Raw genomic sequence first — 16,779 nt, 5'->3', positions numbered from 1 at the left:
GTAGCCTTATGTACCATGACTTCCAGGGGGTTGTTCCTCATCCAAGTGGGCAAGCCATTGCAGGATGGAGATATAAATGTCTTGTTTATGCTATCTATCCGCTTACCTGTATTTTTTCTGTTTGCAGCATTTTTGTTCCTATGTATGTCGGGCTGGTGGGAAATCTCATAAATACCATGATAGCAATGATTTGGATCCCTTTGCAGGCTAAACCAAAGTCAGATCATCATGTGACGGAGAACAGTAAGTATTTAGTATTTCTGATAAATAGCATGTGAATAGGGATGGGGCATTGACGTGCTGCAAGGACTCTGCTAAAGGACTTGAGGTTTCATTTAAGGGCAAAAAGGTGCCAACCTTGAAACACTGACACTTCAATACCTAAGCTGTGCTTGTGGAAGAATATTATTCCCTACCTGCCGACCACTCTGCCGTGCAGAATAGCAGGTTTACAGCCCAGTGCTTGCCGTACATCCCAGAAAAGGTTCACGTGGACCCCTTACTGGGGGTTATTTTGTCCCAGCATGGGAGGCAGTCCCGCTGTCTCCCAGGGGTCCTCTGCATGCAGACCCAGCACCGGCTCCCAACCTCCTGCTGTCGGCAGAAAGCTGGTGCTGCAGAGACTCACCTTTTCAGAAAGGTGGCGGTGAACCGGTGCAGACCATCTCAGAGTCTCTTCCTTCCTGCCTCTAACCTGTATAAATAGAGTATTAATCAATATGTCATCTTCTGTAGGCACATCACAGTCTGGCAGCGTGTTTAGCGTCAGAGAAATCCTACGCCTGATGAAGTTTCCAGGAGTAATGGAAATTTTCATGGTCAAGGTCTTTGCTGGACTTCCCATAGGTAAATCTCACCCATTACCCGTGATTGCTGATGTATTTAAAATAAGACGACGTACACTGTAGACCAGGCTTGTCTCAAGTTACTGAAAGCATGTTGCATTTGATCACAGAGCAGTGAGGGTTCAGCTCCTAACTCGATGCTGGATGCTTTCAAATGCTCTCAGCTACACAGGGTCAAAAACCTGCGACTTAATGTAAAACAGACTACTCGCCACAGGCTGCTTCTGCGACTTGTGGCAAATCACTTCATCTCCCTACCCCATTCAGCTGGCTGTAAATGTTTTTTTCCGCTTGTCTGTCATTTCTGTTTAGGCTGTAACCTCTTCAGAGCAGAGGGAAATCATTTGTACTCTGCCAGAAACACTGAGGTTCTTCCTGATTTTACTTAATGATTTTAAGGGGTATGTACCCTAACCTTTTTCCCAACAACTAAAAACTATTGCTGGACGAGAGGCTGTGGCTGTTCTAGCTGCCGGCTGCATGCAGCAGAGCCACAGCATGTTTTTTCCTTTGCACGTTGATGGTGGTGCTTGTTTTCTCTACTTTATGTATTCTGCTCGGGTTTTTTGTGTCACGGCAGGAACCTGCTGCTACCTCAAACCCATCCCAAACCTGCCCGTTTCCCTGCTCCCTTACAGTCAGTTGCTGCGCTGGCATGGTCCATGTCACCCGATTGGCCTGGTTATACATGTCCTTGCTCACAATTTAATCATCTTTAATTTTGCCTACCCTCTGTCTTCTCCGCACCTCCCCCACCCGATTGTCTAGAGATTAATCCATCATGTCAGCCTTGTTAGCGGTGGTGTAAGGAAAGGTTGATGTTCTCTGCCCTTCCACACAGAGACCCTTCGCGGCTCTTTTCCCAGTCAAACCTAAAAATGCAGTTTCTCTTGATTAGAGCTTCAAGGATTGAATTTTGTACACGTGCACATCATGGATCTGAACAAAGTAAGGCAATTCCCTTCCGACTAAGGATCTTAAGAGAGGACTTAAGGCACCTTAGCTTTTATACTCTGCATCTTTTGCTAATTCATCTATGTCTGGAGAAGCCCTTGAAGTTTAAATAACATGAAACATAATTTACAAATTAAATTCTAATTTGTAAACTGTAAATTCAGTTTACAAATGAAAGTAGATTTGGCTGTGGAGAGCGGCTGAATCGGAAGGGGGTGGCATTTCTGGGCTCGGCCAGGTTCATCTGTTATTCCTTGCTAAGGCTCTGGGGGAACAAGTCCATCTGGAGCTGCAGAATAACATGCAGGGAAGTGTAAAGGATTTCTGTTTGTTTGGTTTGTTTTTTTCTTTTTGTGCGTAGTTGGCATTGGCTGAGATCAAGAATGGCAGTTGGTCTTACCCCCACCACCGGAGACAGGATACAGTGTCGAAGGACTGCTGGCTTGCCCTAGTAGTGCACTTTTTAGGTTCTTCCGAAACTAAACTTTTAAAACTGTATTTTTAAAAAGTGTTTATAAAATGACAGCATGTCATAGGAAGAGATAGTCAAGCGATGTTTTAAGAGGGTTTTCTTTGCTGATTCTGGCTCATTTCTCAGCCTAAAGTAGCATTCATTTCTCTGCTTAAAAATGCCATCCTGAGACCACATCCATGTGCAATCTGCACAGTAATTTCCTGTGCACTCTCCTTTTTCCAAAAGCCAGGGAAGATGCACTTTGTCATAGTCATCGCTGATGAAACGCAAATTCCTCCCCGTTGCAGAAGACGTTCTTCTTTTCCTGTGCCCAGCAAAAAAGCGCACCCAACTCCTGCCCAAAACTGCAAGGGGACTTCTAGGCAAAGAGAATGGAGGCAGTGAAGCTGAGATTTAAGGCAGGACATGGGCTGACGGTCTGTCATTGAAACGGCTGGGAGTATTTCAGTGAGAGTAGGAATGGGTTCCCCTGAGGCACTCCTGAATTATAGTGGGGAGGGATTAAAATCCCCATGACTTCTATTTGCAGGTCTCTCTTCAGGTTACTGACCATACGATGGCAGCTGAAAGGGGATTTGGCCACCACCTACTTCTCTGCAGCTCACAGCTGGAGGCTGAGCTCCTCATGAGCTCATTTACCTTTCATCTCCCGGCTGCAACTGTGTAATTAATTAGATCACCCAAATTACAGACCTTTCTCTATTTACTTGGTAAACAAGTTTGTGATATACACAGAAGAAAATCTTCTGTTCCTTACGGATCTCCTTACGGATTGTTGTCTAAAATTAGCTTGTTTGAGACCAAAAGAGCATCTGGGAGAGCACTGCGGGACTGGGAACCTCCTCCCTGTGTTGCATAAAAGCAGAGACACGGGCTCTGTGCCTCTCGCAGGAGGGCAGCTGCCAAGGGATGGATGGGCAGCGGACCGCTCCAGCGCGCCCAAATTACATCCTTGACTGACCTGGGAAAGGCAAGTCTCGTTGCATTGTGGCAGATAAGAGACAGAAAAGAAAACACGAGGATAAAAATGACAAACATAGCTTTTACTGACCACAAATCACCAGAGCCTTGAAAATACTGATAAAGAGCTGCTTGTGTGAATCTTTGGCTGCTTAATCCTTTTGGAAAACCTGGGTTTAATGCAATCACTTTAGCACCTCCGTCCCATTTTTAAAGGGACTTTTCTGTCACGCGTGGAGCAGGATTTTGCCGTGGGCTCCTGGGCTCTGCATCCCATCGCATTTGCAATCCAGCATAGGAGGGCTGAGACAGGCTCCCAGAGCCCGTGCTTGCCTTTTCATACCAGCTCTTGGCAAGGTTTGCTATGCTGGCCCTCCCAAAGCCACAGGCTGCTTTTAGAAATGTCATGTCTTTATTTATTTTTTTTTAAATATTATTTGTACTCCTGTGTCTTTGGTGCTTTTCCTCATCTTTATCACATCTCGGAAAACATTTACCTGCCTTTTGCTGCACAATCCTAGTTACTCATCTCTCTGGTGCCAGGTTTTCTAAGGAGTTCACCCCTTTATTTACACACACACACATACATGCACACTACCACCACCATCCCCCCCACCCAAAAAGTAAAGTTTCTGGGGATATTTTTTGCTATTTTCCATTTTTTTTTCCTGCTGAAAACCTGAGCCTCACAGCGTGGGTTGAGGCTGATCCAGGCAGCTCCTGCGTGGGCTTTTGGTGTCCCCAGAAGAGCCTGGGGACCTGCCACCCCAGCGAGCCCTCCCCGGGGGGGCACACCTTATTCATGTGGCTGCATTCAGCTGACCTGCAGCCTGCCTAGATGGGACCTGATGAGATCTTTGTAAGAAATGATTGTTCCAAGGGACATAAAATCCCCTGAGTTCAATCTAGGGCTCGCCCTGCAGGTGTCACCAAGAAATGTGTTGCCAGTGGGAGAGACGCCCTTAGTTGCTGAAAGAGGAGGGAGCAGGGGGGGTCTCCCTTGTCCAGACAGCTTTAAGTGACCATGCAGGCACAGGGGGTGACACCCATCTAAAGAAGAGACCTTTGCATCTCCAGGGGAGCTGTGCAATGTGTAACGCTGATTGAAGAGCACAGCCTATCCCCCTGCTGCGAAAGAAATCAGCTCATTTGGAGGAGAAAGATCCAAATCTGCCTTAACTTGGTGAGGGAGTTCAAAGGGGAGAGGAGCTGTAGAAGCTGGCGCGTGGCACCGGGAAGAAGCATCAGGTATGTAGGAAGGTCGAGCCCCTCCTAGGTGGTACCTGCAGCCGGGTAGAAGGATGAAGGGCGAGCGCCCACTTCGATCTAATCTTCCTGCAAGTGAAATGAAGTGTGGTTTTTCTTTCATTTCTTCACGTGTGCCTTTTATAAACATGTGCAACTCTGTTGCCTGGTTTGGGTGTTGTGAGTAAATACTGCTATTTGCATGTTACCTTAAGCTGGCTTGAGCTAAGAACGATTTCAAAGTAACTGGATAACGACGGGGTGCTCTCCATGGAGGGGTGTGGTGAAGCCATAAATCTTCACAAGCCCTAGCTCCCTGGCACCTTCTCCAAGTATCCGGAGAGTAGCAGAGCGGGACGCCCTTCCTGCCCCTCATCCCTTTCCCCCAGTGCTGTGGGGCCAGCTAGGGTGCCAGGTATCCCTGTTAAGGGGGGAAGAGGTGTCTCTAGTGAGCTGTGGGGTTCAGGAAGGCTTTGTGACAGGTCCTGGGTGGTGGTCCCTCACGGCAAAGGCTAGGGGTGCTGGGAGGGAGGTCCTCGCTGCTGCAGATTCTCCTCTGGTAGCAGTGCTGCTGGGCTGCTTGGATGCGGTGGAGTTGCGCTGGTTTGTTAGGGTGGGAGTCTTCCATGGTGCTTTAGTCAGCAATTTGGGATCACTCTCCTCATGCTTCCAGGAAATGCTGGCAAGATCCTTCCCATGCTGAGGGATTAGTGACTCACTTTGCCAGGCCACAAGCTGTCTTCTCAGTCCTCACACGTTGCCTCCTGGGCTGTGTTTTCTTCACGAAAGAGAGGACCGCAGCTCCCTATTTACCATCTTCGTACCTTGGAGGATCCTACGAGGAAGGACAGAACTCCTAATGGTCGTCTGCTCTCTTCTCCTCTCCCCAGCAGGATCAGTGCTCTCCAATGGGCGCTGTGAGGATTTTCACACACAGAGAGTCCCAATTTCCTACTGTCTTGGTCCATCTGAGGTGCACAAGACACTAGAGGAGGCAGCAGCCTCCTACCCCATACCACTGTTTGAGAGCAATGTTTTGTCATAATATTTTTAATTTGATGGCTCTTTGTGTGTGATGGGAGCATGTGTACGCGTGTCTGGTTTTGTGTACGTTTGGTGGTGGGGGAAACACGCACTATTGTATTTTCATGTGAGATTAAGTGAGTGGGCATTTTCCGTTATGCTTTCCAGAAATTGCCTTAACTGAAAAGCAGACCCAGCCTGTGCTGTTTCTGTCCGTACTTTCCCGACTCCTCGTGTCGACACGGCTATCGGTCCAGGAGAGCAAGAGGTTTCACGTACCACCAACGTCACTGCCGAGGGCAGCAGTGAAACCACTGTATTTAGGCTGATGTTGACAGGTTGTTTCCCAGGCAGCGTTCCCCATGGTGAAAAATCTAAAGTCAGGCAAAAGGGGCGAGGAATCCAATCAGATTATTTTTATGGTTACAGTCTTGTCTGAACAAATGTTTTCTTGCTGCCTTAATGGTTAGTCTGGCTTGGGTGATAAAAATATTTACCAGTTTATAATAAACAGCTGAATCTACAGCCTACATAGTCACATTATTTTAAAGATGAAAGTAAGGGGGATAAAAAAGTTAACATTTAAAGATTAAATTACTACGCTGGCTTTGAGTAGGATTCTGCTCGTGTTTATATCCAGTCCCAGTAACCCCAGGGAGAGCTACTGACTCATACTGGAGGTGGCTGGGAGCAGGGTCTGGGCCACTATACGCAGCGCAAGTATATTGATATATGCTTTTCATTAACTCTCCCTCTAGGTTTGTTCCTGGTTATGTTTTCCATCATCTCTATGGATTTCTTTGGCTTGGAAGCAGTGGAGTCTGGATACCTGATGTCATATTTTGGTGTCCTTCAAATGGTAAGTGAAGTGGAAGTCCCCCTCTTGCCATACCACTATCTAATTTGCTACCTTTTTGACACATGCTCTCCCAAATCCAGGTGTAATATTGACGGGCAAATCCTAACTCTGCCACGTAGCACTTGGCTTCAAAACATAGAAGTGTCTCCAAATTTATCTGTTCCTTGGAATGGGAAGAAATCAGAGCAAGGAATGTCCTGAAAGCTTTCTTCCCCTTGTCCCTCCTTGCAGATCTTTAAGCTGCTAAAAGGAGCTAAACTTTCCTTGGACTGATATGTTGCCCTGTTTTTTCAAAATAAAACTTACATTAAAGCTAAAGTGCCTTGACTAAGGTTTTCCCTGGTGAAGGTTAGCTGTTGTACATTTACTTAGTAGCACCCTGTAAATTTATGTAAGTAGACAGCTTTACTGGTGCTTTCACAGATACCAGTGTTGAAGAAGGACTCATTTCTGCTGCATGGAAATGAGCACAGCAAGCTTGCACTTTCAAAAATAAATATTAAAAATAGGCAATGATACACAAGTAGGAGACTTGCAAAATGGGTAAAAGGGAAAAGTCAGATGAATTAGGCAGTAGGAGGGACAAAAAAATAAGATGCCGTATTGTAGCAGTATTTTTCCTTTTGGAGAAAGAGGAAGAGGCTAATAATTTTGCAGACAGACCAACAGATGGTTATAAGGAAGCCTCAAGGTAGGAATGCAAGTCAAGCAATATCCTGAAGGAGGGTGGTCTTGTTATTAAATCCGCCTTCATTTCCTGGGCACTGCCGCCGCAGAGTTCCTGTGGGATCTGGAGGAGGTTCTCATCTGGGAAATGGCAGCTTTAGTTTCTTCCCTTGTGATTTGGATTTGAATTAGAGTTACCAGTTGCCTGGGCTCTGCCCTCGTCTCACCAAAAGCAGCTGAGGAGCATGGCCGTGCGTCAGCAAGTGGGATCTGCAGAGTAAAACGGCTGGACCTGAGGAGCTGGCGCCTTCGCCATGGCCACTCTGGGAGGGTGGCTTTGGGCTACCTGTCGCTTGGTCCTGTGAGCTCAACATCTGCTACCAGCTGGATGGGTCCCCCCACCCACTCCTGTCAGAAAAAAAACCAGTTTGGTGCTGTACAGCATGGAAAGAGCATGACAAATGGGGTGATCGGCAGCTGCTTTTCAAAGCACCCTTCTGACCCAAACTCCACAGCTAACAGAGGCTTTCCCTGCGTTAGTCTTTGTGTGTTTCCTCCTAGACCAGGGTCTGCAGGAATCACTCGGGCTTTAGAGGTGACGAGTTGCCTTCTTGTATCTTCTTCCCGCTTTGAATGACTTCCCAACAGCTATGTTCTTAACTTAGACTCATCACTTAAATCCTTGTTATGTATGTCTACACTGAAATAAAATTTGGGGTTGTGGCGTGCCTATGGTGTGCTTGTTTCAAACCAGCTAACGTGGGCAGCCAGGGCAGGAGTGGCTTCATGTTGCTAGATGGAGCTTGGACACTGCTGTTATGTCTGGAATATCTGTCTGCCTTCACTGCTATTGTTTTCCAGGTTAGTTTGGTTGAAACTGCTGTAGATAAGGCTACCTGTGCCGCCGTGCCAGTGCACCCTACAAATAGAAACAGCCCTGGAAGATACGGGAATTATAGCGTTCATTCTGCTTCCTAATGAAGAATCAGATGTCAGTGCTACCCAGGGACCTGACCCTTCCCATAGTCACGGGGTTTCATCCCGCAATCGTTCCTATTACCACGCTCTAACCCAGCAGTGGCCTACGGGCTCAGGTGCAGCATCTACTTTGCTGGGGAGCCTTTGCCTGAGGACATTTGGCACAGAAACTAGCTTTTGTCAGGCTGGCAGTTTTCTTTCATCTATCTGTGCAGTTTCTGTCCACGTTGCTACACCTACTCTACAGCGCGTGACTCTGGACATCAGAAAAATAGGAGTGAAGTGGCCATACAGTAAAGAAACTTCTCTTCATGATGCCGCATTGGGGTTTGCTGTAAGAACACCAAAAAGGAAGGGGGGGGGGGGAAAAAGCATGTTTTTTTTTTTTAAAGCCCAGGACACCTGATTCCTGGTGGCGGCAAATCCACATCGCCTGAGAGCGATGCACTTGCAAAGCACTGCTTTCTGCTTTGCCACTTGTTCTTTCCACCTTAGCACTGGCAGTTCCAAGCTCTGGTCTGGCTTATGCAGGACCAGGTCCTCAACCGATTCAAACGATACTCTCACCATCTGGCTTTTAAATCATTGTAAAACATGAGAATTTGTGTCTTTACTTTCCAAACAGTTCTATGGCTAGAGCCACCAAAAGATACCTCTCGCACGTAGTGATTGGGTTAATGTTTTACGGCTGTTTTCTGTTGGGGTTCCTCCAGCGGAAGATGTACGCAGGGAATGCGACGAGTGCTGGCTCTGTCCTGCCGAGCCCCAGAGCTGCCTGTGTGCCTTCATCTTGCCTCAGCTGGCATTTCAGATGCATTTGTTTCTGTTGTACAGTGAATTGATACTGCTGGAGATATAAATGCAGATTTAGGTGCAAGCAAATTCCACCAGTCTGGATGGGTGAACAGTGATTAATATCTGCTGACTGGCTTCCCCACTTCACTGAGTAAATTATGGCTTTATTCATAAGGAATATAATGTCCTTTTCAATGAATTTCATCAGCCAGATCCTTAGCTTTGATTTCTCATCCCTTAGTTTGCCTTTACATAAAGTATTGTGGGCCTTTTCCCATTCTCCTGGGCTTGCTCTGAGTCTTCCTATTAGAGGAAACATCCCCCTCCTGTTTGCATCCCTCCCTGAACCTGAAAATGGGTCACATTTAAGGACTTTTATCGATGGGAGGAGATGTCACAGAAATGAAGGGGAAAATAAAAATCGAGTCATGTCCTGTTTACTTTAAACCTCCCTGTAGTCACTGAACACAGTGCCTGGGTCGTTGCACAGCACGGCTGGCTGATACTCCCAGTGCCGTGTCCCAGGGTCTCACCGGCTCCCAGCACACGTTGGTTGCACTAAGCCGCCTCAGAGGCTCCCCAGGACCGGCACAGCGAGCAGCAAGGCTCGGCTGAGCCCTTTGCTTACCTCTTCCACAAAAGTCAAGCACCAAGAAAAGCATTGCCCGGTCCACCAATTCTTGACAACTTTTAGTAGCACCATTGCTTTGTGTTACTGTAGTTCCTATTTTTTTAATGTTATCTTCTAAAAATTAACATCTTCCTCTGGCACAGAAGGTGATGTTGCAGCCTCCTTTCCCAGCCCGACCAGTAATCCCAGGAGGACTTGAATAGCGATGGTCTCTTCCCACTTTCCTCTACCGCCCCAAGGATATTACGCTCCAATTGCTTAACCTAATTTTTCAACTTCTTGGCCTCATTTAACCTACTGTGGTGAGAAGCAGCCAATGCACTGTCAACATCTCTGCGTCTCACTGTTCCTCCCATTCAAGCCAGCTGCCGAGCACCTAGAGAGGAGATTTGGAATGCCTTTGGGTCAGTCCAGCTAATTTTAAGTAGGCAACTCAAGTACTTTGTCATCAATATCTCAAAAAACTCTTTGCATAGGGAGATCAGCACAGAAACACCAACCCTGTGAGAGGTGAGGCGTTTCTCACCATTGCAGGCGGGGAACGTTAGTTAGGTCATTAGCAGCCTGGGTCATTCAGGCAGCCCTCCTGAGGGATCCCATCCAGAGCTCCCCAGCCTCACCTTGTCATGCTTGATCCTCTTTTGTCACTTGATGACCCTGCAAGCCTCCCAGCATTTTGCCGGGTGGAGAGATGGGACGGACATGATGACAGGGTTGGGGGTGCCCTGTGGCCAGTCCAAGAGGATCCCTGAGATTTGGGAAGGCAGATTCAAGGAAGGCTGGTTTGTGGAACCTGGGAGCCTGGTGGGCTTTGGCTGGCTGCTCCCCAGAGCACCTCTCTTGGTTGCTCACTTGCTGAGCTTCAGCTCTGTCCACAGGGGAACGGTTTATGGCATTTGCCAGCAGCGAAGTGGCTCAGATGGTGCTAGAGATGGGTTTTGTCCTCACAAGCACTGTGCCTGGAGCACCAATGACCACCGCTTACGGCACAGGGCATCCTCAGCACCCTCTTCCCTTTGCCAAGCTGGCTATCTATGACACGGTCATCCCTCACCCCCACGCTGGCAGTACATCTCCTCTCTGCCACTTGTGTCCTTGCATGAAGGGACACAGGTTGCCTTGCTGCTGCTCCAAACCTGTCTCGTGGAGACCTTAGTGGCCAAAAGTAGTAGGTCTAATGATGTCTTGTTGTAAAAGTTCTGGTGGGAGTACCTGTCCATGGGGAATGTGGGCTTCCCAGCTCTCTGGATGAAACAGTGGGCCAGGAGCAGGCACCAATTTACCGATTGTGGTTGGGCAAAGAGCAAAGCATCTAATAGCAGAAGATATTAGAAAGTGTGGACAGGCTTAAGCACAGTAAGGGTGGGAGGGGGACTCGCTTCTGAGTTGGGACTGAACCCAACGAGGTCAGAGAAGGAAAGGGTGTGCAGGAAGGCAATGTTGTAGCATCGGGACAAAGAGCTGTTTGATGAGGAAAAGTCATTGCTTAGAATATGGAATATGACTGAGGCTGGAGCAGGCAGAGGTCTGATGATGAAGTGAAAATAGCATGTTCAGGGGTAACTCAAGCAGTTCAGGGCTCTGCAGTGGTACTTGAAGCTGTCTCAGTGTAAGTCCAGGAGGAGGAGCCGAGTTGGAGATAAGGAAGTGAGGAGGGGAGGCAGTCAGCAGGAGGGGTACCTCTGCACCGGGCGTCTTGTGTTGCAGATTCCCTTGCTCATGATATGTTCGAAGCATCTTTATCTGATCACTGGTAGGTCTCCAGGCAAGAGGTTTGAGAGCCCATCAGGGACGCAATCCCTCTGTCCTCCAGGGCTGGGCTTCCAGAGTCCTCTCATCTCAGAAGCCATGCAAACAGAATTTCCCTCATATTGAATGCCTGGGAGTGTGAGATGCCATTCAATCTCCCTTCAGAGAATAATTAATTTCATAATAATTTAAAATCATTTAACTTTGCATAATGGGCAGAAACGGGCCTAGGCTCTGACTTTTTTTGGAGTTGTGAGCACAATAGCATGGAGAACTTCCAGGCATAGTGTCTGACTTGGAAAATGCCGCCGGAGGATTAGGCAAGTGAAATACATGGAGTCCCTGGTTGGTATCTGAAGTCACATCTGATGCTTAGATTTCAAACCGCGGGAGGGGGTGGGGGAAGCTTTCCTTTAAAAACTTTTTCTCAAAAAAACCCAAAGCAAAATGTACCAAACAAAAACTCTGTGTGGGACAAAGGGGTAGATATTTATTACCCTGAGGATCAAGAAATCATAAGACATCTGTTCTATTTACTGCATTTAAATTCATATTGTTATACAAACTCCACCTCTAGCTGTGCAGCTTCTGGAGGGACAAGTTGGTACGGGGTGATCCTGAAAAGATGAGAGAGATTCCTGGAGGAGAGATTTACATTGCGTATCATCTTATCACCAGTCTGTCCCTCTTGCTTTTTTTTTTTTTCCCCTTGCACAGCAAAAGAGATGATTAAAGAGCTAGGGATTTAATTACAGCCAGGTATGCCTAGGGGGAAAACCCACTCGGTGAAAGGACCTTGCAACAACAAACAGAAAGTTCTCCAGTTTCCTCGCTTTGAAGGATTTAAAACTGTGGAGGGGGGCGGGTTGGAGGGGGTAAGAAAGTGATTTGGCTGGAGTTTGCAAAACACACCATCCTCTTCCCCCTTTTTGGCAAAGTGCTGCCTTCAGCAGTTTGGTCCTCGCTGCCCAGTCCCGCCACCCTCCTGCTCCTCTGCAAGACCTCAACTACTTCCCGAGCGCTTTCTGGCACCGCCGTGTCAGTAAAACAACTCCCTTTGCTCCCGCCCCAAGGTTTTGCACCACCTTCAGCCCATGCAGAAAAGCCCCGTGATTTTGGTTGCCCCCTGCGGTCTGCCCCAGCCGGTGCCCACCCGCGCGTCCCACCCCCGCCGGCTGCGCTCCCTCTGGGAACTGCCAGCCGGGCAGCATTTCAAAGGCAAGAGATACGGGTCCGGTGCGTGGGAGGCTGCCTCTGATGTGAATCATGCTATCTGTGCTAGGGATGGGGCCCTGCATCTTCTCTGCTAGGCTGTACCAGCTTATCTATCTGGCCCGCTGCGCCTGCCTCTCCAACCTTCTCGCGTCTTTTCATTTCCAGGCTGTTGGGTGAAAGGGAATTTATTTGGTTGCTGGGCCCTGTCAGGCTGTTGATAGGTGCTGATGGAAGAATTTGTAGAGAGAGTCCTGTGTCCATTGAGCATGGAGGATCAGCTGAACGTCTGTGTCACTCCACTAACCTCCACCGATAAGGTTAGATGCTTGCGGGTGCCAGTCCTGCTCAGCAGCGGCTCCATGCAGCAAGGCTAGTGCTTCATCGTTCAAAAGTCTTCCAAAAACTAGCACCTTAAACCTTCAAACAGCAACAGTCTTTGCCATCCTGCAAGGGATTCCTGAAATTTGTTAGCGAGGTTAGCAATAAAATGGGCGATTGGCTCCTGTAAGCAGATGAGAGCTGCTGCCTTCCCAGAAATCAAATACAGTGATAGAGATAAAGAGTATTTTTCTACGTGATCAGCTGAACTAGTGTAACAAACCCTCAGTTTGGCGAATCCAGCATAACGACGAGGAGAGATTTGGCATTTATTGGGAGACTTATTTGCCTTTAAAGAAGGAGAGGGGGAAGGAGAAAAAAAGATGAGTTGGTTTATCCTGTGACATGTGTACACAGCCACGGGCAGTGTGTGTTATTTCACTTGCAAACAATTTCCTCTCTCTTTTGTTTATTGATGACAGAAGGCATTCCAGCCAGGTACACTGGCTCTTCCCCGACTTCAAAGGAGGTCAGGTTACAAAGGCAAGCACCATCCAGGCAAAATGAGATGCGGGAGGGGAAGGCCCATCGCAGTCACTCTCAAGGGGAGGTTTTGTGCAAGGGAAGAGCCCAGAACACACCAGCAGGAATAAAAATAAGGATAAATCCCATTGCTGCCACTTTGGTACCACCAGGGCTTGTCCATGGGAGAGGCAACGGTCAGGTCATCCAGGATGTCCTTGCTGCCTCCTGGCAATGGCAACGCAGGTCCAAACCCTTACATGGGAGAGTGCACATGAACCACCTTTCGCTTCCTCCTTCCCAAATGTGCCTGTGCAGGAGGCTGCCGCTCATGCAAACCAGGGGACTGCGCGCCCAGGGAAAATTGCAGGCTGGAAGTAATGGGGTTTCAGGTCTCAAATCAGACTGGAAGGGAGGCCGGAGTTCCCGGTGACTGGAAACATTATCCAGTGCATAAATGAAAGCGCTGGTGTTTGGTAATGTCCAAAATCCTGATGATGGGCCTTGCCTGCCTGTGGCTCATGGCTGGATTGGCAACGGCCATGCTGGGGAGGGAGTCCGGCAGCCCAGATAAGCGGTAGGGAGACTTCAGTCTGTACAACCCAAGGACGGCTGATGATCCCCAAAGGGAAAACAGGTGACTTGGGCTTGCCCTCGGAAAAAGTCCCATTGCCGAGTTGGTTGGTTCAGCAGTGTTTTTTTTACCTCCTGCTCATGTTGCCACAGCCCGAGTGACAGGGAAACCCATGCTGAATACCAGCTTTGGCACAAGAACCATCCCCTGCTCCACTCACTCTAGGGACAGCCCTGGTGGCCTGTGGTCTGCCTATCTCCAGGTCCTGCCTGCTCTGAGCCTGGCTTTGCTGCGGCGGCGCTTGTTCCCCATGCTTAAGTGCTTGCACATAGTGACAGAGCCATTTTTGGGTATGCCACTCCTGTGGCAATCAGATCGGGCTGCTTTGGGACGTTGCTGATGATATACCCCAATGACTCAAGGAAGGGCAGGGACCAGGCTGTGCCTGCACAGTGTATCCCGATTAAATATGCCATTCAAGCCCGGGCAAATTGAGAAACGTTTCCTTTCCTCCCGTGGCTCAGCAGAGCCGAACTGGGGTTCGGGTGATGCCACCGCTGAGTCAAGCCATGCCCTGCGACGGGGCTCAGCCCCCGTCCCGCGTGACTCAGCACAGCCTTGGCTGGGGCGAGCCAGCGGGAGGGACTGGGAAGTTGCAAAAAGTTAATGACGATTCTTCGTTTTAGGAGCGCTCAGCTTAATGAAGCGTTACTCAGCGGCTCCTCCACCCACCTCCCGAGTAGGAACCGCTGGGGCTGGTATCAGCCTCCTCCTGTGTCCACAGCAGGGCTTTCAGCTGGGATGACTCGTGTCACCCCATGCATTGTCCAAGCATCGCATAACAGCAGGTCCACCGGTGTCCCCAGCAACACTCAGCAGGTGACACGACACAGGAGAGACATGTGAGGCCTGTGCCACCATGACACAGTGGCCAGGCACACGTGAGCCTAGCTCTCAAGCCCTGCCCGAGGGTGGGGATGGGAAGAAAAAGGAGGCAGTAAAAGCATTTACTGGGAACCAAAATGTCTGCTTGGCGCAATGTGCCCTTGTGTCAAAAATGGCTTGTGCTCTGAAGCAAAGTGAAAAGTCAAATTTTGATGCTTTCCATTAAGTTGTAGCTTGTTGGAGATACATTCAATTTGTAGCTATTCTTTATGTCAACTTTATTTTATTTTCACTCTATCAATCACTATTTACTTTTTGCTTTTTTATTTTAATAATTAAATTGCTTTTTCTGGACTGCTTGTCATAGATTAATGTTTCTTCCTTTTTTAATAATTTTCTTATTCATTATACACTCATTTCCTTTCAGTTGAGTTTGGATTTCACCCTTAGGACTAACACAGCAAGGTTGAGCGTGGTGTAGCTTCATTCCAGGTCCCAGCGGAGCACCGAGGTTTTCTGCAGGCTGGACTGCCATTGAAATGAAGCCATCGTGCGAAACAAAGCATTTTGAACCAGAACTCTTCTTTCATGTTGGAGGGGTTTTCACTTGGATCAAACAAACCCTTTCAAGGCAGAGAAAACTTGGTAGATTCCTATCTGTCCCTCCTGTGAAATGCAGTCTGTTGGGCTTCTTTTACAGTGACCTCTTCCAGCCTCTGTCCTCTCATGTCTGCTTGGGCTGGTGTCACCTGAAGTATGGGAGATGCTGAACGGAGCAATAAAAGGGAATCTTAGCTCTACAAAGCGCTGGAAAAGCCAAATACTTCCTGGGTTTTAATGTTTTCCAGCTCCTCCTTCCCTCCCCCTCTCCCCCAGTTTTTATTTAAAATCTGTAAAACCAGTTCCCCGTCCCTCACATCTGCGCATACTGCTGGGGCTGGGTATTAACATCTCCGTCATACTGTTTCCTGTCTAAAAAAGATGAACCACCCAATTTGTATATTCATAGTTTAAAATAATGGCAAGAGAAGGTGCAGCAAAGGCGGCGTTTTCCTCCTCTGCATACAAATGTACAGTTTTTCTTTGGCAGGTCTTGCCAAGAATGAAGACCTTAGTATTAATTGTATTTCACAAAACATGCCGAGTTAGTTAGAAAGATTCATTTGTATCTGCAAGCATCTTTAGAAAGTTTCAATCACCACTGGTGAGTAGGCAGTGATGGTAAACTCAGGCACGCACCCTGAGTAAAGACTTTCAGTTGATGGGATGGATCTATCCCTAGGATGCAAAATGCTTGAAATAAAGGATTGTGTCTTCCAGTCATTTACTGTGACAGTGAGGTCCCTTTTTCTCCCCAAAAAAGCAAAGGAATAACCCATTTGCAGCCTTTCCTTTGCTTGAAGCACTCTAGCAGTTCTCTTCTGAGCTTGTTTGAACTGTTATACATTGGGCTTAATCATAGCATAATAGAATCATAGAATCTGTTGGGTTGGAAGGGACCTTTAAAGGTCATCTAGTCCAGCCCCCCTGCAGTGAGCAGGGACATCTTTGACTAGATCAGGTTGCCCAGAGCCTCATCAAGCCTGGCCTTGAATGTCTCCAGGGATGGGGCCTCCACCACCTCTCTGGGCAACCTGTGCCAATGTCTCACCACCCTCATTGTGTGCTCCTGTTCTTCTTTCCCAGGTTATCCAGGGTCTGGTTATTGGAAAACTCACTAACCACTGCACAGAGAGGACCCTGCTCAGGCTCAGCGTCTTCGTCTTCGCCGGTGTGGGCCTAGGCATGGTAAGGCTTGGCATCCAATCATCCATGGTGCCTTTTAACAACACAGCGACATGAGGTCCATGAGACCTGGCTGCAAGCTCTACCCCTTGAAAAGCCACCACCAGCTTTGCTGGGTGGTCCTTGCAGGGGAAACCAGCTCTCCTGGGCCTCTGTGCAAACAGAGCGGCGCTCAGCGTAAGCACCACGCCAAATAACGACAAAAAGCCACGTGAGTAATAGTTAAAGGGATTTTAAAAAAAAAATTAATCTCGCACAGAAACTCGTTAAGTCCCTCCTGAGTCACTGGATTTGCATAGA

The 16,779-nt window shown here is 48.1% G+C and overlaps 1 protein-coding gene across 1 annotated transcript in view; it reads left to right on the top strand.

Moving 5' to 3' along the window:
- SLC22A18 (solute carrier family 22 member 18) overlaps positions 1–16,779 on the top strand; it is a 62,954-nt gene that overhangs the window by 37,171 nt on the left and 9,004 nt on the right. Inside the window, exons 5-8 of the mRNA XM_054200270.1 lie at positions 128–243; positions 736–846; positions 6,261–6,361; positions 16,381–16,482. Of these exons, the coding sequence (XP_054056245.1) occupies positions 128–243; positions 736–846; positions 6,261–6,361; positions 16,381–16,482 (430 nt within the window). The remainder of the gene's footprint in view (positions 1–127; positions 244–735; positions 847–6,260; positions 6,362–16,380; positions 16,483–16,779) is intronic.

Source organism: Rissa tridactyla, chromosome 4 (assembly GCF_028500815.1).
Source record: "Rissa tridactyla isolate bRisTri1 chromosome 4, bRisTri1.patW.cur.20221130, whole genome shotgun sequence".
Lineage (NCBI taxonomy): Eukaryota > Metazoa > Chordata > Aves > Charadriiformes > Laridae > Rissa > Rissa tridactyla.
This window is presented reverse-complemented; position numbering and strand designations above follow the sequence as displayed.